The sequence below is a fragment of the Penicillium crustosum genome (assembly GCF_028827405.1).
Source record: "Penicillium crustosum strain IBT 35664 chromosome Unknown utg000001l_segment0_segment0, whole genome shotgun sequence".
NCBI lineage: Eukaryota > Fungi > Ascomycota > Eurotiomycetes > Eurotiales > Aspergillaceae > Penicillium > Penicillium crustosum.
The window spans coordinates 5385103-5405850 of NW_026623122.1; the positions used below are offsets into that span (position 1 = coordinate 5385103).

Here is a 20748-nt window from a genome sequence, read left to right on the forward strand (position 1 = left end):
AAATTTATTGTTTGCAGTTATTGCCATACTAAGAACCACTATCTCCATGCTTTAATTTGCCTTACTGTTGACCAGGGACTGGTGCTCCGGAACAGGCGACAAGAGCGGCTCGCCAACAATCGCACGTCGCACGTTCTCCATTGCCCATTTTTCCATCTTACCCAGTGTCTCCGTGGTATGAGTCCCCATGTGTGGAACCATTAGGGCACGCTCTTGCTTCATGAGCTTCTCATTGATTTCGGGCTCCCGCTCATAAACGTCCAAGCCCACGGCGGCAATATGGTTGCTTTCCAGCGCATCAGCCATGGCAGCCTCGTCGATGATGGCACCTCGTGCTGTGTTGATGAGAACAACACCAGGCTTCATCAGAGCAATCTCTGCTGTACCAATCAAGTGCTTCGTGTGGGCGTTCAGAGGTACATTAACACTGATGATGTCGCTCTCCGCAAGCAATTTCGTGAATGAGACATACTCAGCCCCAGCAGTCTGTTCAAGTGGAAGAGGATTACGGTTGTGGTAGACGGTCTTGAGACCGAAAGAATCACAGCGGTGTTTGATAGCACGGCCGATGCGCCCCATTCCAAGGATACCCAGGGTCTTACCCTGGGGGTCGTGGCCGAATTCAACCCCCTTCTTAAAATTCCCTGCGCGCAGAGAGAAGATAGAGGGATTTAGGTGTCGCAAGGCACCTAGCATGAGGAAGATGGCCAAATCGGCGGTCGCATCGGTGACAGGATCTGGAGCGTTGGTGACTATGATGCCCCTTTTGGCGCACGCACTTGTGTCGATCGGGTCATATCCTATATGATGACAAGTAAGTGGAAGACCTCCAAGTACGTAGGAGCTGTGCGTTTACATACCGGCACCATTATGGCATATATATTTACAGCTTGGCGGCAAACGCTCGATTAACTCAGCATCAAATTTGCCGGCTACCTGCAGTAGATACCGTGTCAACGTTCACCGTGATGTCATTCAGCCAGTGTCTCAAGAATAGAGGGACAAGACTGGTGAGAGATAGTGATTCAATGCTCACAGTGCCGCTAGCAGATGTCCGGTAAATAGCAAAGATATTCTTGTACTTGTCTGTGATATCCTTGAAAAACTCCTCCCTGCTTTTGCTCGTGATAACCTCCGTGTGCGCGACCTCTTGCAGCTTTTGGAAGAATGGTATGGCATGTTTCACGGGGTTGAAGAAGAGAACGAAGGGCTTAGGGAACGTCATTTTTTCTGATCTGACGTCGACGATGCGTGGCTGTTGCTATTTGGTGTCCAGGTCCTAACTCAATTTAATGGTTTTTATTGTATGTGGTTCTCTGACCTAAATACTGATTTTCCTGCAAATATTTCAAGGTAACAGATCAGAAATGGATATCCTTCAGCCTGAAACTCTGCCGCCAAAGTTAGAGTAACAGGTTGTGGCGAGGTAGAAGGCTTCGGCATATTTTTCTAGCGGTTTTTCACTCTTTTGGATCCACCTTGATGAAACTGAGTTTCTTGGTTTAGGCTATATCTTGTCTCGAGTCATCGCTGTATCCATCATTTACTTATTGCGTATCCCCGCGTCTACCCAGCTTCATATGATATAAAACTGGGAGTGGTGCTGTGGGTGTGTGGATTTAAAAATACAAAATTGTACGGAACTGGTATTCGCGGCTTCTTTTCGTCAATTTGTGTAAACCATGCCTGATTTTGGCGTTGCAAGGGAACATTTGAAGGGTTCCAGCGTTTAGCCTCCTAAAAAATAGACACTATATTCCGTACTATCGATACATTCAATGTTGTGTACGAGACCAATCAAGAAACTTTGGGGCCGGAGGCACTTTACCTTATATCTATGGATAATCCATGGATAATGCGGTGACTATGAAATATATTCGGCCCGGCCTAAGCCAGACTAACTTCTTCATCGACTTGACCTCATGCAAAAGGATATTCCATATCACTCAGCTTCAGGATGTCGGAGACTAAACCAGCGGCGGCTAATGTCAAAACTCGATTTCTGGTTTTTTCCGACACACGGGCTTGATACTTTACCAGACTTTGTCTCACGCCAATATGCGGACGCCGCAATACACTGCGGAGATCTCACTACAGAATCACAAATTGACGAGTATAAAGCCTCGATTCGCTTCTTACGAGCTATCAATTCCCCTCTTAAACTTGTGATCGCCGGCAACTATGACTTTACTATGGACATTCCGATTTTCCAGAGAAAAGCGGCAGAAGCCCAGCCCTTGGACCCTCAACTAATTCGGAAATTTTATGGCAACTACGGAGAAGTTCGCGAGTTATTTGGTGACGAGAAAGAAACGGGTATCACTTTCCTAGATGAAGGTATCCACTCGTTTCGCTTACAAAATCGTGCTCTATTGAATGTTTACGCTAGCCCATACACCCCGTCGTGTGGCGATTGGGGCTTTCAGTATCATCTGGATCTCGGGCATGACTTTAAAATTGGGAATGTCGATATTGTGATGACACATGGGCCGCCAAAGGGTATCATGGACCGCACCCACTCTGGCCAGCGTGCCGGCTGCCAACATCTTTTCAAGGTTATAGCTCGATCCCAAGATCGACCCTTGATGCATTGTTTTGGCCATATCCATGAAGGGTGGGGTGGCAAGCTTGTACGGTGGCGCGAGAAAATTAGCTAAGAGCCTTCTCACTTAACTGATATCGATAACGAACAGTGTGTTCTCATATCCACACTGTCCATGATCAAACGTAAAGGAGATCCTACAGGTTGTTTTCGCACAAGCCATTGCTCTGAGGATCCACATCCGCTGAAACGAGGTTCTGAGACACTTTTTATCAACGCCGCCATGGAGAGCTCCCAGGACCTTTTGGTACAACCGCCGTGGGTTGTCGATATCGAGCTTCCAGCAGCAGTCTGAGAAGTCAGACAAGGTTTACCTTTCGGTCTTCGCATTTAATGGTTCTGATAGATCACAATAGTATTGCATCAAGGAATACGAAGCAACACCTCCTGCGAGTTGTGTTCATGGACGAGATGAAACGACTGGAACGAAGAGGCAGTGTAGTTCAACATCATTTATATCCAAACAGAATTCGATATTGAGCCTAGGAAATAAAGTTGGTTGTTGATTGCTGTGTTGCCATTCAAAGCGAGTTCGATTGCAATCACACGAGATTGGACTGGAATTGACTGTCGGAATTTCAAATGGTTTTATCGGCAGTCTCTTCTATTCAACTCTTCTCCTCCCTTCTTTCCCGTTCATTATCTTTTTATAGCGGTACAGCTCTATGGCCCCCTGACCCCTGTCACATCTCTAAGAAATTAAGATGATTATCCAAAGTTAAAAACCATCTCACATTACTATATACACTGTGCGACATGCGATGTATGATGTACAATATCAACAACGCGTGAGACCCCATGGGGAGTGATGGGGTATCTCGATTCAAGCCATGCATCATAACATATGGTCTACAGTGGATCCCAAAAGAGTGAAATCATCACTAATACTAGATGGAAGATTGTATTGAATCCTATTTCTTTGAAAAAGGCAATAAGCAAGAATGGGAAATCACAGGTGGCTTAGGGGGATGGAGCAGTAGCCATCTCGACATGAGCTTCAGCGAAAGCATCAACGCAAGATGCAAAAGGTTTCCAAAGAACAGTAGTCAAAGATTCCCCCGCATTTACCTATTTCCATGACAATTTCTCAGATTGAAAGTCGCTCCACCTTGTTCTTAATTGACTCGATCAGTGGAGCCAGGTCACTAGCATCGTTCGAGGTAATGGTGGCCGCGATAATCGACCGGGCTGAACCGCATGCTCGACCAATCGTGGTCTTATTAGGCAAAAACACATATGGGACGTTCTTGTCTTCGCAAATCAATGGAATATGCATCACTATCGCGAGAGGAACAGTGTCGGCAGCGATGACGACGATCTCGGACGTGCCTCGGGTCACGGACTTCGTGACTGGGCAAATATTAGCTCTATGATTAGCTCGAAGATATTATGAGCAGACATACCTTCATTTGCACCTTTCTTGAGCTGGTGGTAATGCCTGGCTTGTTGCAACAAGTCCAAAAGTTCTTGTGTCAACATAGGATCCGCGTTCGGCCACGCTGGGCATAGCGTTAGATTAGAGAATCAAAATGACAAATTTGACACAGACTTACCGACACATTCTTCAGGGGATTGCATCTTTTTTCTTGCGAAGGGCAGTGAACAAGCTTCCCTCTGAATGGGGAATGGGAGACAGAAAGAGTAATATTGTTGGAGAGATCAAGGTAAAGAACAGTGTTGAGCAAGTGAGTTGGAAGATAAGTTGGTAGAGCACCCGTGAAAGATATGAGACTGCAAAGAGAAGAGATGAAAAGGTGAGAAACAAGAAGGAGAGGTCCAGATCCCATGAGCACTCTCCTTCCAACGAAAGAGAGGGTCACTGCAGTTTCCCCTTCTCTGTTAGGTGTGACCCATATCATATACAGATGTATCTTATACATAAGTATGTGTTATTGAGAGACTAGTAATAGGAACTATCTCCAAAAGTTATAACAACTATGGATGTAGGAATAGTAGTATTATTTATTGATTTAAACTCCAAATCCGGAATGAGCATTCCTTTAAACATGATAATAACGCTATGCAAACAAGGCTCTGGATCCAACCTTGGAAGTTTCTATAAAGTGACATTGGCCAATGGTAGCTGAAGGCAAGAGAAGACACAGAAGGACTCCTGAAACAAATATTCACATTTTATCCACTCACAAGAGGATCGGGCGTGAGATTGGTGGCTGTTATAGCAGCACCATCTGGCGTGACCGTGCCCTCGGAAGGACTGTCAATCTCCTTGGACGTATTCTTCTCTTCGTTCTCGCTCTTGCCTGGAGGCTTTGTACCCTTTTCACGCATCGCTCCGCTTTCAAATGCTTCTTCGGGGAGAGGACGAACATAAGGCTGGCAGATCCACCAAGGCCTTCCATATTCCGCAATCACTGCTTTGGATCCCTTCAAACTATCGTCTGGTTGTGCTTCAAACTTCTCGGGAGAGGCCTCGTACTCCTGAAGTCCACCTTTGATGGCCTCCTCGAGGAGAACCAGGGTGTGCTCAAAAGCGGCCATGTCGCCTGGTTTCGATGTAGCAAGAGCATCTCGAACGTTGGTATGAGTTGCAACCATTGGCCGCAAGACTTGGAAAAGGTGACCCTGCATGAAACCGAGGCTGGCAGAGTGACACTTCTTTCCCTTCTCGGCCTTGCTCCGCTTTTGCTTCTTCTTAAGCGGGCCATCCTGGTGGTCGTTATCTTCGGCATCATTGGTTTCTGCAAACTCATCGACTGGATCGGATGGGAGATAAAGCGGCTTCCTTTCTGGAACCGGCTGTTCGAGAACGTATTTATAGATAATATCAAGGTATCGTCGCAGGACGGCGTCGATTCGGTAGCCGCCCTTTCCATCCCGACCACGCCAGTATTCTCTTCCTTCGGTGCCAGCTGGAGGCGGCTTACTGAATATGGATGGATCTGATAAATTTCCCTCTGCGCTCATCACAGCGTCGGCGCCGGTCGCCTCGAGACAGGTTTCGATGTCACCGTAGTTAAGAATATTGCCATTCGCAAAAATCACCGTATCCGCAGGTAGATTATCTCGTAGATAGCGGATGTAGCTCCAGTCTGCCACACCAGTGTTGTGACCCTTCTGTTCCCGTCTGCGGCCATGCACAGTGATGATGCTGGCCCCGGCAGAGAGAATCATTTTAGCGTACTCTAGGGTCTTCTCCTTGGTCTCCTGGATACGGAATTTCACCGTCACAGGGATTGAGAGCTCGGTGTGCAACCTATGCACAAGTTTGTAGATCAAGTCCCAGTCTTCTTGGAGGAAAGCCCCGTAGTGTCCCTTTTTCGCGATACCCTGTGGGCAGCCAAGGTTCAAGTCCACAGCATCGCAGTGAGGTGCGACATGGCGGGCAGCCTCCAAGAACTCATCTGGGTTATTTGTGCAAAATTGGACGAAAAGTGGCCGGTCAATTGCGGGATTTCCATCCAGAAACAATTCATCCTTGCCTTCGACGGTTTTGCGAGTAGGTTGGAAATGTTTGGCCCGGACATTCTCTTGTTCGCCAAATAGACGTGCGTGGAACATTGGGGTGTATGCGAGTAAAGGCTTCGGGTCGTTTGGTGGCATGAAGGATCGAGTGAGCATGCGCCACGCCTTTGGAAAACATTAACGCTGGTCCACAGATGTTACTAATTGAAAGGCAAACTTACGAATTCAGATCTGTCAACCATTGGGGCAACGACATATTTTGGGCTGCCAATACTTTCATAAAACTTTCTTCCAAAGAGCTTCTCCTTGACTTGAGGCGCAGCCGCGGAGGTCTGCTCAAGGCTCGGTGGGCTTGTTTCGGAGGCCATTCTTGAGAGATAGGACTGGGAAAAGTGTCGGGAAAGTCGGCCCAGCAGAGGGCTGGGAGGCTTGAAGATACCTATGTTGACGCCTGGAAGAAAAGAAGGTGGTTATAGGTCAACGATCGCCTCCAGTCGCATCACAATGGAGAAACAACTTTTGCGAAAAGCATCGTTATCTCACCCGGAATTACTATTCTCCGGCTTATCTTATCGTCGCGGGGATCTCGAGATTGGAAAGTTGGAAGCTGCAAACGCGTTGAGCTCGTGGTGCTACTTGAGAGATTTACCTTTGCATCTGAGGTTTCTAAGGACACCTTGTCATATCCCCTTTCTTATACACTTTAAGAGCTGCTTGATCACCCTCAATTGCCCAGGTGACATTTGCCAAGTTGGATTCGCGTGTGATTACATAATCTGATATGAATGGAGACCAGTTAAACCAGTAAGTCCTGGAGTCCTGCAATGAGAATCGGGGCTCGAAAAAAAATCTTATGCGTATATGCAATGCTGTGTGAGAAGGGATATTGTAAAGCTAATTTGTTGAGGTCCGGAATTTGATATAGTTCTTGAACATTCACTACTATCATCTCTCAACTGCCAACAATGGACGCGTCAACAGGACCAGGAAGTAAGTCCTCGGTCCACACAATATTTTGTCTACTCAATTCTAACTGCGTGTTAGCCCCTTTAAATCTCTGCTTGTCTGATCATGGGCTATATGCTGCCCACGTGAGTGGCAAGGGCCTAGTTGTTCACTCAAATGTAGCCTCGGAAAACAAGGAGGTACAGATCGCCAGGATCAAAGAGATTCCACTCAAATCACTCAAATACTTCAACGTGGAAAGTCCTCCTGGTTCATCAGATGACGAGGTCGTCTTCCGGCGGCGGCTCCTGTCCGCAAGCGACAGCCGAATCTCGGTCTGGCAGCTCACACCGCTTGAAATATTCGCCGAGATTGAAAGCATTGAGCCGGGTGCATTGGCCATTGATTTTGGCGCCGATGAGAATGAAGTTCTTGTGTTTCATGCGTGGAACACTAAACTGAGTGTCCACTCATTAGAGACCGGGCGCAGCTCAGTCATTAAAACGCCAAAGTTTGCCCATCACCTCGGCTTTGGTTATCGGCCAAAAACCAGGCAACTCGCCATCCTGCTCAAACCAGAGACATCGGACCTACTGACAGTCCACGAGCCCCGGTCTTACGAGCTCATCAACAGGACCGTGCTTCCAACCATTGACGCACAAGGGTTGAAATGGAGCCCGGATGGGAAATGGATTGCCATCTGGGATGTCGCTAGTGCAGGCACAAAGGTTTTAGTATTTACGGCGGACGGTCAACTTTTCAGGACGTATTCTGGACCATCTGGAGTAGATGATTCCTTCGACCTCGGAGTGAAACAAATTGAATGGAGCCCTGCTCCCGAGCAGGGCACTTCCGAAATATTGGCTGTGGGAAAGGTCAATGGGAATGTTGACTTGCTCCGAACCCGCACTGTGGGTTGTTTTCTCAGTATGTGCGGCATTATTTACTAATTCTATTCTGGTAGTTCTCTTCCGCAACGACACTCTCCCATGTCTTCCAAACAGACCAACAATGTTCCCATATTTGGCGAGAGCGGTACATTAGTGCTGCGGGAGACGCCGAATATGCCGAGACATCCTCTTCATCTGCACTGAGCATGAGCCCCGAGTCCTCAGGGCCGCCACGGGGCGTCTTGGCAATGACCTTCAGTCCAGACGGTCACCTCCTTGCGACTGTTGACACTGCACGGCAGAATGTCGTTTGGATTTGGTCACTAGAGGGCACCCCAACACTTGTATCAGCTCTAGTTCACGAGCAACCCGTTCGACAGATTGTTTGGCACCCTTCATCACCACAACTTTTGATTAACACAATTACGAATACATTGCCTGCTATTCGATGGTGGTCCCCACATGACCATCCATTGATTGCCCGGGTTCCTATTCAGAGAAGCGAGAACGGAAAATATGATGTGAGATGGGTCGCAGGGTCAAATGCGGACTCGCCGTTCTGGTTCAGCTCACCGGAAGAACACGTTATTGGGTATTTGTCTGGTTATGATGGTGCTGTTGAGTTTGAGGTGTTGAACTCGGTGAGCAGCAAGAGTTTCTCTTGATTGAGATAATATGCAAGTAAACGAATATCTTTTAAAAAGAGGGCCCAAATGGGTCAAATTCCTCTGATCAATGATAATAGATTAACGGAATACTTTGGCCATGAGTTTCTTCTACCGGCACAAAGGCGTAAATATATAGATAATCTGAGGTCATGAGCCCGTTCGATCGTTGAACAAATTGAGGACCCTGCATGGTGCAACGTCCTCTCTAATTTCTCCCATCCATATTCATAATACTGTCCCTGCTATGTATTCCATTGGCCTGGTTCTGTTTTCCCCCACCCGCTGGTTTTGTTGTTGTTCGTGCTTGTATATGTATATAAGTGTCCACTTATTGACAAACACCTTAACCATAAGGTTAATGCGTAATTCTTCTGTTAGATCATATACACTCCGTACTTTGCTTTGTTTCAAAATCACATGTTATCTCTTGGTTCAGCCAAATGTTGTTATCATGTTACAACATTCTCCTACTTGCTGTCGTTTATCCTTCTGCCACAATATGTATAGATGATGCACCAAGTCACAATTATAAGCAACTAAAACATAATACTCCTTTGTAGGCGCATTTGAATTCGCACGAAATAATTAAAGAAAAATTCAAAAGACAAAAAGAAAACTCCGATAGGGGGAATCGAACCCCCGGCTGCCGTGTGAGAGACGGCGATGTTAGCCACTACACCATATCGGATATTGGATGAAAGCTGTTTCCGGTTTGGCTTTATCAATCGCTCTTTGTCCGTGTGCGTTTCCGTGCGTAGTTCTATAAAGTCCCCTTCCATCCAACAACCCCGATTTTCATTTTCGCCTTCCTTTCTCCTACACTTTGCAGGTGAGGCATCTTTGCAATTGGCCTGGATCACCGAGCTCCTGAGCACCCCCATCCCCTTTTCCCCGTATGACTCGTCGGCTCTTCTGCGATCCCTCCCTCGTCTGGCCCTCGCCAGATGTCAATCAGTCAGCCTATATTTGACCTCTGCGCATGCAGGCGCATTCCCCCTACTGATTGGAATATCCACCTATAATTTCTTCCAAGTTTATTTCTTGATCAAATTTGAAAAACCCCGCCAATGGCTCTAGGTATTCCTCCAGTATTTCTATAGAGTGGCACTTTTGGGAGCACACTGGCTATTACGATTCTCACGCAGTCTTCAATGGAACACGGTTTGCTCTGCTTTGTGCTTTGCGATTTGTGGGTAGATATTAACCTTGATATGAATAGCTTCAGGTAGTACTACCTGGTAGTAGTACTTGATGGTTCCCCCTGAATACTCGATGTTGAGTCATCTTGCCATCGTAGCATCATGAGTCGCCCATTGGTCGTGGATCGCTGCAATCGGACATCAATTTTCTCCGCGTTTTTCTCCATGGCACTGGAGGCCCGGTATTCATTATGATCATCATCATCAACCCCCTCAAGGCCATGATAATAGGGTACCAAAGCGGATGATTTCCAAAGAGGAGCACGGTTCTTGCTGCTGACAGCGATGGTGACCACCAGGAAGATGGATCCAGCAACAACCAAACACCCAGGCAGAATCAACCACGGCCATCGAACGTGGACAAAGACCTTTGTAACTTGCACGGTTCCATCGACACTTTGGTTCGTCCCCTCAAGACCGTATTTAGTCAGGGAAGCAGCCATATTTTCGATACTCTTTTCGAAGCCGTTGCGATTTAGCTGATCTTGTTGAAAAGCATAATTCGAGCTACCGTCCCTGGAAAACTCATATGACCCAATTTCTTTGTCGAGGTCACTGTATTTCCAAGTGTATTGTGTGCTTTGCTCAAGTGGAAAGTATTTTAGAACATTCACCAACTCAGCCAACTTAGGCTCGCAAAAGGTGAAATTCTTTCCCTCTTGAAAGCCCAAACTGTCAGGTGGGCCAGGCGTCCAGCACAACCCGCCAGGGATGGTGTCTTGATATATTGTACCGAAATCGATGTTCTTGGTTTTGACGGAGGGTGTTCCATTGTCAACAATTATCTCATAGTCGCGTAGACATGTCGAGAGGCTGCAAGCAGTGGCATTTTTGATAAAAAGCCTGTCTATAGTGGACGCATTCCGTTGAATGGGACTGGTATTCAGCCCAAGTTCGATATATACTGCCGCGAGCTGTGGGTCCTTCACACCAGCCAGTGTGGCATTGGGGAACTCGGGTAGTTGACGGTCCACCGCACCAAGCGCAATCTGATTGATCCATGATCCGTTGAAGGAAAATGGCTTCCAAATGATTGGACTCGGGAAGGTCACCGTATCGAACGTGAAGCTAGTACTTATGTCATTCTCGAAGTCGACAATAAAATTGTCGGTTTGGTTCTGAACGAAGTCGAAATCATAAATGAAGCCTCCCGGCAACGTGATACTGCAAGCTTTATGGATAGCGGTCGTCGACGCAGATTCGCAGTTCAGTTTGGCGGTTGTGGACATATTGGAACAACTGCTGCAAATGCCGACCGATGAGAATTGATCCCAGGTACAATTACCAGAAGAACAGATAGGAGAGACTCTGAAGTCCTGGTTTTGAGAATAAAACCCTTCAGTATAAGCAATTCCTATATCACGCGTGTCATTGCTCGTGGTGATGTATTCACGGAGCTGCGGTGCAGTTGCTCTGGATGTCGCACTTGAATCATTAGTTGGGCCAACCGGATATGTCAGAACCAGTTGTACAAATGGATCAAAAGATAACATGAGAACAATAACAGCGGCACCGACCGACACAAGAGAACAGGACCGATGGTGGTAAAGGATCATAAATGAGCCAAAAGGGCCCCGACTTGCCGCATCGAATCTCTGTATGCTGACAAGTTGACTTTGACTTTTCGTGGGATCTTGAAACCATAGCCATTTCAGCTGACCGATTGCTTCTCCAACCGCAAAGACCAGGGCTGATTTGGACCCCGTTGCAAGTATCGAGACGATCGTGTTAAGATTGATACCGTGACCAATCTCTGGCCGCAATTTACCATCGAATACATATAAAACGACAGCAATAGCGATGAAACAGCCCACGCTGAATGCCACTGCTATCGACTCGAGAAGCCACGAGTCTAACAGAATTGCTCTTTTCGGCCGTTTCACAACATCGATGCGTTTTTCCTTGCTGCTTTCCACGGACAGTGGTCTCAAGGGAGTGGATTCGTGATCGTTGTTTTGGCCACGATCATATCCGTTGAGAGTAAGAGCTTCATTCATGACTAAGAAAAAGAGACAAGTATTCCCAGAATGCCAAACTGGATGAATGTTTATGCAGTTCAGTTTGACAGCGGGTAGGCAAGAGCCTGCGTGTGCCGGTTTAGTATCTAGTCAATAAATCTAGTCGGTGGAATCAATCTATTTACAGGACAGCGAGGGAATTACGAGACTCCGGTCACGAACCGGTGCCTTATCCAAGTTTGGTTTAAAGACCGGCATTAGCTAAAAATAGGAGGCTGGCATGCATGAACACCCACCTGTGGGGAGCATACAGGTAGTACTTTAAAAAGCAGCCGGGGCGATGGGGCTTGGTAACGAACATCTTTCAAGCGCGAAGAACAATCATAAATTTGTATATTGCAGCACACGGTACCATATTCTATGTGACATTGTCCTATGAGCATCATATGAAAAGGATTCGGTCACGATTTTCAGCCCAAATAGCCCCATGTAACTCTCAACCGCAGTCCAATGTGTCCCAATCAGCGATGTGACAAAATGTAGAGATACAGGGATCAAGAAAAAGAAAAGCAAATATGATTTGCCATGAGTGACCAGAAAAGCAAGCAACTGACAGGGGTCATTCGGCTCTGCTCCATACAAACGATGAGTCTCAGTTCACTTTACAATTAAATACGAGTAACTAGAGCTGCCAAGTCCGCCAACTCACAATTTTGCCAAGTAACAAATGATTTCCCCATCAGAACAACTGGGAGTCTCTGAATTTCAGTATTTTAAAATATTATTCTACAGTCGTATGCGAAGCTATGTACGGAGTAGGTGGGGTTGTATTGCAGTTTGCTGTGCATTAACGAGATTACAGATAGGTAGAGCTGACAATCGAGGCTGTGCGCAGACGCCAAGATGGTAGTTGGTTTACAACCAAGGCTGCGATCCAATGAAAATCAACTGCCGTTCTACTGGGGGAGTCAATGCGAGGGTTGGGTGGTTGCGGGTGATTCACATTGAGCTTGTTACCCTGTCTATAGCATATTCAATTTTCACCCATCATCCAAGGCATAGTATAACAGCGAACTAGTTTGCACATAGGCAATAAAATTCGAACCACTACCCTTATGAACTAAGCATACTCGACTTTACAACCCACACTGTCGGCTGGATCTGTGAGCCTTGGGAGCCTGACGAGGTGTGGTAAATTAGTAACCTTGGAAGAAGAGTAAGTTCAATCTTATTGTCGGGTAAAGGAAGGTGGATTATCACTAACGTATGGCTCTTTGATTCAGCACCTGAGTCTTGTCTGATTCTTGCAGTATCAGTAGCGAAATATCTAAATATCTACTTAATACCACTATTGCCCCAGTCTCCGGTCGATCCAAGGAGCCAGTGTAAACCCATCTTCTTGGTGATCTCTGGGTTTAGATCCAGTCTTCTGTATAAAGGTTCTCTTCCCCTTTCTTCCTCCGTCCTGTCAGGCTCAAGAGACTTATCATATGATCCCATGTTTCTTGTATAGTTCGCCATGATGCCTCTTGGTGTTCCTTTTCTTTTATTTTTATTTCACAAAAAGGGCATTTTCGACTCACCTTCCTTCAGAATAGACCCTAATACAGACAATGCATCGACCCAAGCATCTAATTTCACCTGGGCGATATGTGACATCATCACAGAGCCTCGGTTTGCGTTGTTTTCATGTTTGATTTTCAAGTTCTCCGTACTTCTCACTGCATGTGGATGTGGGGGCTAAGGAATCAGGTCTGGCAATACTGCTATATACATTGTTGAGATATCCCTTGTGCAAATAGAAAGGAATGTATCTGATTTTGTACAGATTAATTTCTATTACTCTGGAAGAACCAACCTATAACCAAAATGGTATCCAATCAAATTATATGCAGCTCTAAGTGTAAATTCGGGGAAAGGATTGACTACCAACCTTGGAACTGAGCTGCCTGGCGAAGGATTTTTATCAGGAATATGGGAGCGTCATGTGGTAGAGATGTAGTTATTATCCAATGGTATATCTTTGGATCCAATCCTGTCAGAGCTAATGGGAGCATTCGCAAGGTTTGCAATCCTTCAAGTCTGATGCAAATGGGAGTCTCGTCTCCATGGGGTTTTATTTGCATGCAGCCGTCTTTTGGGAAGCGGTTTACCATCTAGAGGGCAGTTGAAAACATGCAGGGAGGTACGCCCTGCATACATTTTGCCTGTATCACCCTTTACCCAGGAAGGAACATAAAATCATGGTAAACAAAATTTAGATAATCATACGATCGAGGCAGTTCTTGAACCAGTTCTAGTTTCATTGGAAGATGGGTGGCATAGTTGGATCTTGCCCCCAAATAGTCTCCAGGATGTTAATCTCAAAAATCATCTAAAAGGTTATACCCAAATGTGATCACTTTGGGAACTCCCTGTTATGATAGAAAATAAGGTAGCTTTAAACCGAGTTCCTCATCTGGCTCAAACCAGGCCTAGATGGATACCCCGACCCGACTTCCGCTCTGATAGGCAAAAGCGTCGATCCCCCGGGGCTCGCCCAGGCGGCGCTAATGGTTGACATAACCGAGAGCATTCACCAAGACACAGCACACGAAATGAAATTTCAATTTCTAGAGAAATACAAAATTACTCATTCCACGTCGGAATGCAGACAACCCACGACAAGTACCACTGGATTGATGGGCGGATATCCCGCTAAAGAGAAATTTATCTAGGGCAATGCTGACCGCCCATATTGTGCTTCAGTGGACGTGTCTGACTGACAGAAAGAGATGAGGGGGCCACACTAGTGCATCATCATACATGAAGATATCACACTAATTGGATTGCATCGTACTTTGCAGTGTGCATTATATGATTCATGCATTGAGAACATGGGGTTCTAGAGGGGAAAGGTCTATAGCCAAGCCAAGCAAGATCAGCAGAACGGAAATTTATTTCCTCATTTTAGAAAATGCTGGGATTCAACCCGTACGCTAACTGGAGCTATAAAGGATACGTCTTCGCTCCAACAAATTCACTGGACCATCGAGTCAACACAGCACCTTTGTCGACTAAGATTTCAATAATCAACTTTCTCATCCAAACCCTCTACTTTGGAGTTCATCATGCATTTTTCTAACCTGATGTTTGCCGATTTGACCGCTGGTCCTTACACCTATATAGACCGAAGAGTTCAGATTATCTAGCTCAATCAAAATCGCCGTCCACATAAGTAGCTACCATCATAAACCTAGTCTACAATGTTTCATTTATCGTTCTGGATTATTCAAACTCTGCTCCGTACGAGCCGATGGGTTTCATGCGCTTAAGAAGTAACATGAGCTTTTTAAGATGACATCTGCGCGGCTCATTTCTCCAGCACTATGGGTTTCTACCTGACAAGCCCTTGTCATAGCTAAAGTTTGGCAGATTGATCTCAAACAGAAGATACCAAACAGCAGCAAACGACTACTATGCCACCGAAGTATACAGAAGTAGCCATTGTGACCTGGAGCGCCGATCCTGAAGAGTGGATGTTAGCTTCTTTCGCTAATATGAAGAGAATTTATTTCAAATGGCACAACTCGGGACTGCGAATTACTCTCTTAGGTGTAGTTTTAACCCATTAGGTTTAGCGCTCTTTATCCGTGTGTGTTTCCGTGTGTAGTTCTATAAAGTCCATCCAACAACCCAGATTTCTTTTTCGCCTTTCTTTCTCCTACACTTTACAGGTGAGGCATCTTTGCCATTGGCCTGGCTAACCCGGGTTTGGGTTACGTCCAGGTTGGGTTCTGTGGAAGCCTAATTACTAGCACCTGGCTATCTTATGGGTGATCCGTTTCGAAGGGACGAGATCTCTCTTCTTTTCGTGTATTTACCGTGATTAGATCCCCATTGAAATCATGAGCACTTGCTGCTAGATTAGGGGGGTGATGTAAAACGAAAATGAGGAAGAACTCCTATATGTCCTACAATGTCGTACATCTAAATGTCTTTCGATCTTCCTTTCCCGAGGATTGATAGTTTCCTCTGAGCGCCCTCTGGTAGAACCTGACTTTATTTGAAATTTGAGTTTTTATTAGACGTTTCTACAAGATGGTTGTTATTACAAGCCTGAATATGGATATTGTGGAGCAAAACCCCAGTCAATTATTTTGAAAGAATTGGTATACTTACACGCCCTCGCCAAATTCGAAGCTGTACGTCTACATGAAAACTGAAAAGCTTAAACAAAAACTTAGCCCTAAAGATGGAAGGGGCTCGGAATAGTCCCAAGGTTTGGGAGGGAAGCTACCTAGGTAGAGATCTATTCCTTATTAGGCCGCGGCGAGGGATATACGTATCAATGATGCCGAGGAAGATATATCTTTCTACTATTTCAAACCTCGATCCTAAATTATATTCAATATTCCTGTTTCCTACCTTATACTAAAGTCACTATACGAGAATCATTTCATTATCTCAAAGGAATGTCCGAACCACTTGGAAGTCAAGAATTGAAGCCAGTCCCTGACTGCCACCTTTCTCCCCAATACCACTTATATGAGCGGAACCCAGATATGCTCACCTCTGTTATCGAGAACGAGCGTACTCGCCGTTTAGTACGGCAGCAGTGGGCGAAGATAGAGACAGAGCTTGATGACTTAATAGAGAATCACCCTATGCACGACGATGACAAAGATATTGTGCTAAGAATCGACTACCTTGAAAAGTTGTCTTTGTTTCTCAAAGAGGAGATACAGTTAATTGGAAAGTCGATAAAGGCCCTAAAAGAACGTATTGAAAACCCCGAGGTCTATATCGCTATGGCAAGACTCTCCGATAGTGAGTTCAACCGAGCTTATGCTTCTTTGAAGCAGAATCCCAACCGCCAGATGCGAAGAGAGCTAGCTCAAAACTCTCAGGATTGCAATGACTACTTTTGCTCTTCTGGACGGTTACTTGAGTCCTCAAAGGTGAATAATATGAATGACAAACTTGGCGAAAACCCTCCATCCTATGATATAGCGGCTAGTGTTTGGAAAGCGAGTGATAGTGCTATCGCAAAGCCGCCTCGGAGTTTTGGGAAGAAATTTTGGAAATATTTAGCTCGACTTTAATGGTCAGGAAAAATTGGGTCTCACTAGGAATGATCGTCATTGGATGATATTAATGAAAATTGCTGTTTATCTGCTTTAAAGCGTCGTGATTGTCGATATGAATGGATTTGCTTGATGAAACTCCCGATGCTGTCCAGGTGAGAAAGCTTCCCTCACCCCGTGTATAAAGCTATGTATAAATCAGGCACTAGAGCCCTATTTGCTCGAACTTTTACCACCTAGGTACTTGAGTTTTAATAGCAAGATGTAGTTAATTCATTCAATACGTTACTTCTAGTGATTGTACTTAGATTATATAGCGGAAGTATCTCTTTTATGGTTCTTGACTATCATGGACGTTACAGTATTAGAAAAAGTTGATCATTGCTAAACGTGAGCGAAACAACCCATACTAACTGCCTGTGCCGCCCACCGAGGAGGGGGGCGGTATGGGCGCATACAGGTAGCTTTGCTGAGCGTTAGATTAATCCACTTTTAGGGTCCATTGTGGTACCTGAGCGTTCTTAGGCCTAATATATATACCGCTACAGTAACAATCAGACATCCCGATTGTCGCTATTATCGTCTAGCAGAGTTCCTTTTGGGATTACATATCATATGGATGGGTTGCTTCGCTAACGCCAAGCAAGAAGATCTAAGTCTGCGAAGTGGTTTGCATTAAACAGCAAAATGCATTCCCAAGATGATAATGCCCAGCCGCAGTATGTATTCAGGCATGGTCAACTCCGAAGAGGGCCAACCAAAGAAAAATAAAAAATGAAAACAACGAAAAACCAAAACAACAAAACAACGAAAAGTAGAGACAGAAGACTCGTTTTCTTCCTTCATCTGTGAGGTGAGAAGCAAAAACGGCCAAAAAGCCCAGAGGAACGCCACCAAGGACACGACCATCATCTCCTCCTCCTCCACCTCCTCCTCCTCCACCACACTCCCGGTTTGTCAAAAAGCTCCGTTTTCATTCATCTCACCTCGCTAAGGGTCTCGGAGAGAAGAAAAGGATAAAACAACAGAGGAACGCCGTCGCCTTGGCATCGCCTCAGCAGGTCAAGCCAGCCACCGCAGCCGGCGAGTCAATTCCGAAGGGCTCTTTCAGCCCGTGCAAGCCATTGCGAATCACGGTACTCCCGCTGGACAAGTTTGAGGAGGTCAGCCTCCTCTTCCTTTTGGGCGGGGTGGGGGTCTGGGGGTCATGGGGGGTGGCCAGGGTCGTGGGGGTCTGGGGGGTCACAACAAGCACACGGCCTTCCACATTATCCCCTGTGGGGAGATCCCCACAGGTATCCTCGCGCTGCTCGCGCGTACCGATATTGGGGAGGCTATTTTGTGATACATTAGCTTGTGTGCATACATAGGCAAAGGTCCGCCAATATCGCTTCTATGAGACTCATGGTTCACCACTTACGGGATACCCTCAGAACCCTTCTCCTTGGAGGCTAGCCGCCTCCGTATAAAATAGCCGGCACCGCCGGCGATGCACAAAATGACCACGGCCAACACGGCCCAAAAGCCCGGCTTGGACACCAAAATTTCACCCATGGACCGAGAGGTCCCGGACGCAGAGGGAGAAGGCGAGGACTGGGGGGTAAAGGTGGGTTGAGGGGCGGGGGGGGGGAGCGGATTCACAATGATACTGATTATGTTTGTCATATTATTCGCCATAGCTTCGATGTTGTGAATACAATTCTACGCTCGGGGAGGGGGAATACGGTATACCCCCTCCGCAACATCGTGCCTGCTTAATTTGTACCAACTACGTCGTAACTACGTCTATAGCTTCCTATTCTACAGAAAGAAAAAGGCTTCTGCAACTGGGAACCCTAAAAGCGTATGAAGTAGGTGCTGAGAAGGTACCCTTAACAAGTGAGAGTTAGTAAAGTAAGTGTTATCAAAAATTGAGAGAAGTCAAAATGTAAGAGTTGTTAATGAGTGAGAGGAGAGAGAGAGAGAGAGAGAGATGGGAGGTAAGAGGTGCACCCCACGACAATCATTATGAGTTGATTTATGGGAACGGGCTGATTCTACACTTTTTACGGACTGGCCTCTGTATATATATACTCTCTGGGAGAGATCCCGCTGGGCGTTTGGCTTCGAGTTCTTGCTTCAGTTGGATGAAGCGCCTGCATAGTCATACGCAACTAATTAGACTGCAACAAGTTAATTGAACTTTGATTGATTGATTGATTGATAATGAGTGAGAGAAAAGTGAGCAAAAAGTGAGAGACTGAAGAAGGAGAGATAGTGAAACACTACGCTATAGTAAAAATTGATATAGTAAATTATAAGTCTACTGTAATTCTTCAGTTCTTTCCGCTCAGGTTCTAAGAATTCCCGAAGATATACAGCAATGTGACGATTTCTCTACGAGCGTTGGTGAAACAATAAAAGAGCCAATTTTTGATAAGCATAATATCCAACGAATAACTATTGCAGAATGGCATTGCCTTTGGCTAGGTGCAGCCACTACTCCACGTCCCGCTGGAGCTTTATATGAGACTCGGAAACACCTACCTCTGGGGTCGCTATAGGCTTTTCGGGAAAGTGCCGAGGGACTAGGAGAGGTCCCTAGCCTTGATCTCCTTCTTTACCACTGCCATCTTCCATGATTGTAGCCCCGCTGTAAAGGCGAACGTAGGCTGCAAGACCTATCTGGGTAATAACGCGGGTTAGTGCTAGACTGATAAACTGACCGAGGCCAGAGTGGATTATTGTGACCATCTTGACAATTAGAAAGTTTGCTTCAAGATCGAAGGCATACCGGTTGGGGCGAGGCAGCATAGAAGAATCAAGGATATCGGATTGGATTGAAGGCTGGTGATGTAGAAGAGGACGCAATCACTGGGAAGCTTGCCATCTGTAATCTTGTCTGTTTGATTATGCGAGTCGCTCGGCTGGTGGACAGAAATGAAATTGGGTGATTCATTCTTTAGGGAGGAACGTGTGCTTGCTTTGACGTGAACATGTCTGCTGTTTATTACCTCTTTGGATGTTACGAGACAACACGGAATCGCCCTTAGTTCCTGGATGGTCCGCTTTCTCCCGAGGAGCAGTTAGTCGCTGGGGTTGAGAAACCAGGGGCTTTTCAAGCCAACGGAGCTTGATGGAGATGGAGAAGAGGTCAAGATGATTGATTGATCCGGGAAAACAAGAAGAGAGAGGAAGAGAGGCTATCTACTGGCAGTCCTGACAAACGGGGTCACATCAGGCGATCACAACAGAGCTCTATATCGATAATCATGCAAAATTGCGTTCCTCTTCATATTTATACCTTGATATATTCGAAGGAAGGTCTTGCAAGAGATTGTCTCTCTGAAGGAGCTCACCTGAGCTGGAAAACATAGTAGTAAATACCCGGGTATCGGGCCGTAGACATATAACACAGAAAAGTGATGGTAGTCCTGTGATGTCTGAAATACGGCTAAAGAGAATATAGGAAACTAATTCTGTATTGACTATCTGATAAGTCAGACCAGGTAGCTAAGCTTGGCGGTGATGTTATTGTTAAGTGTAATTGACTGTTAAGCTTGGGACATAACCGGAAAGGGAGCGTACAGATATTGGTCATATGACTTTGGGAGAGTACAGCAGTCTATCATCAATATGCGTAGAGGGAAACGCTGATAACGTTGAGCATACCTCAGAACGTGAAGATGATATCCTGTCAAGTTTGATGTAACATATCTAGATTGCCACCCGAATTACAGTAGTGCCGCAGCAGTCTGCGAGTCACACGGCGAATCGGGGGTGGCGGAGTACATAATGTAGGTTTTCCAGGTCAAGTGCAAGAATATTTGTCTTATGAGGCGTGGACAGGGCTAAGAAGAACAAGAAAAGTGAAGCTGTTACGTAAGGAAGCAGGGGTCCATATACAACCAACAGGAGCACACAAAAGCAATAATTTCTGGCTTTCAGGCTCATATCTAATACCAAGGTAACTCATTTCCAACATACATATTTCATATTTCAAAAGTCGACGTGGTTC

General features: G+C 45.9%; 8 protein-coding genes across 8 annotated transcripts; 3 read left to right on the top strand and 5 right to left on the bottom strand.

The window, feature by feature from the left end:
* Positions 1-51: 51 nt before the first annotated feature.
* N7487_002012 (D-mandelate dehydrogenase-like dehydrogenase) lies at positions 52-1225 on the bottom strand (the record flags this gene model as incomplete). The annotated part of the gene is made up of 3 exons (XM_056869759.1): positions 52-800; positions 861-936; positions 1037-1225. The coding sequence occupies 3 exons, from the start codon at positions 1223-1225 to the stop codon at positions 52-54; spliced, it is 1014 nt and encodes a 337-aa protein (XP_056734543.1).
* A 760-nt stretch (positions 1226-1985) lies between these two features.
* On the top strand, positions 1986-2897 carry N7487_002013 (metallophosphatase domain-containing protein; the record flags this gene model as incomplete). The annotated part of the gene is made up of 2 exons (XM_056869760.1): positions 1986-2630; positions 2694-2897. The coding sequence occupies 2 exons, from the start codon at positions 1986-1988 to the stop codon at positions 2895-2897; spliced, it is 849 nt and encodes a 282-aa protein (XP_056734544.1).
* Positions 2898-3689: 792 nt separating this feature from the next.
* N7487_002014 (uncharacterized protein) lies at positions 3690-4180 on the bottom strand (the record flags this gene model as incomplete). Its single annotated transcript, XM_056869761.1, has 3 exons — positions 3690-3952; positions 4006-4101; positions 4156-4180. 3 exons carry the CDS (start codon positions 4178-4180, stop codon positions 3690-3692), a joined length of 384 nt encoding a protein of 127 aa, XP_056734545.1.
* A 555-nt stretch (positions 4181-4735) lies between these two features.
* N7487_002015 (tRNA-dihydrouridine synthase family protein) lies at positions 4736-6393 on the bottom strand (the record flags this gene model as incomplete). The annotated part of the gene is made up of 2 exons (XM_056869762.1): positions 4736-6190; positions 6247-6393. The coding sequence occupies 2 exons, from the start codon at positions 6391-6393 to the stop codon at positions 4736-4738; spliced, it is 1602 nt and encodes a 533-aa protein (XP_056734546.1).
* A 597-nt stretch (positions 6394-6990) lies between these two features.
* On the top strand, positions 6991-8525 carry N7487_002016 (WD40 repeat domain-containing protein; the record flags this gene model as incomplete). Its single annotated transcript, XM_056869763.1, has 3 exons — positions 6991-7015; positions 7070-7881; positions 7935-8525. The coding sequence occupies 3 exons, from the start codon at positions 6991-6993 to the stop codon at positions 8523-8525; spliced, it is 1428 nt and encodes a 475-aa protein (XP_056734547.1).
* Positions 8526-9759: 1234 nt separating this feature from the next.
* Positions 9760-11724, bottom strand: N7487_002017 (DUF3176 domain-containing protein; the record flags this gene model as incomplete). The annotated part of the gene is made up of 1 exon (XM_056869764.1): positions 9760-11724. One exon carries the CDS (start codon positions 11722-11724, stop codon positions 9760-9762), a length of 1965 nt encoding a protein of 654 aa, XP_056734548.1.
* Positions 11725-16139: 4415 nt separating this feature from the next.
* Positions 16140-16769, top strand: N7487_002018 (uncharacterized protein; the record flags this gene model as incomplete). The annotated part of the gene is made up of 1 exon (XM_056869765.1): positions 16140-16769. The coding sequence occupies one exon, from the start codon at positions 16140-16142 to the stop codon at positions 16767-16769; it is 630 nt and encodes a 209-aa protein (XP_056734549.1).
* Positions 16770-17805: 1036 nt separating this feature from the next.
* N7487_002019 (uncharacterized protein) lies at positions 17806-18428 on the bottom strand (the record flags this gene model as incomplete). The annotated part of the gene is made up of 2 exons (XM_056869766.1): positions 17806-18085; positions 18172-18428. The coding sequence occupies 2 exons, from the start codon at positions 18426-18428 to the stop codon at positions 17806-17808; spliced, it is 537 nt and encodes a 178-aa protein (XP_056734550.1).
* Positions 18429-20748: the final 2320 nt, after the last annotated feature.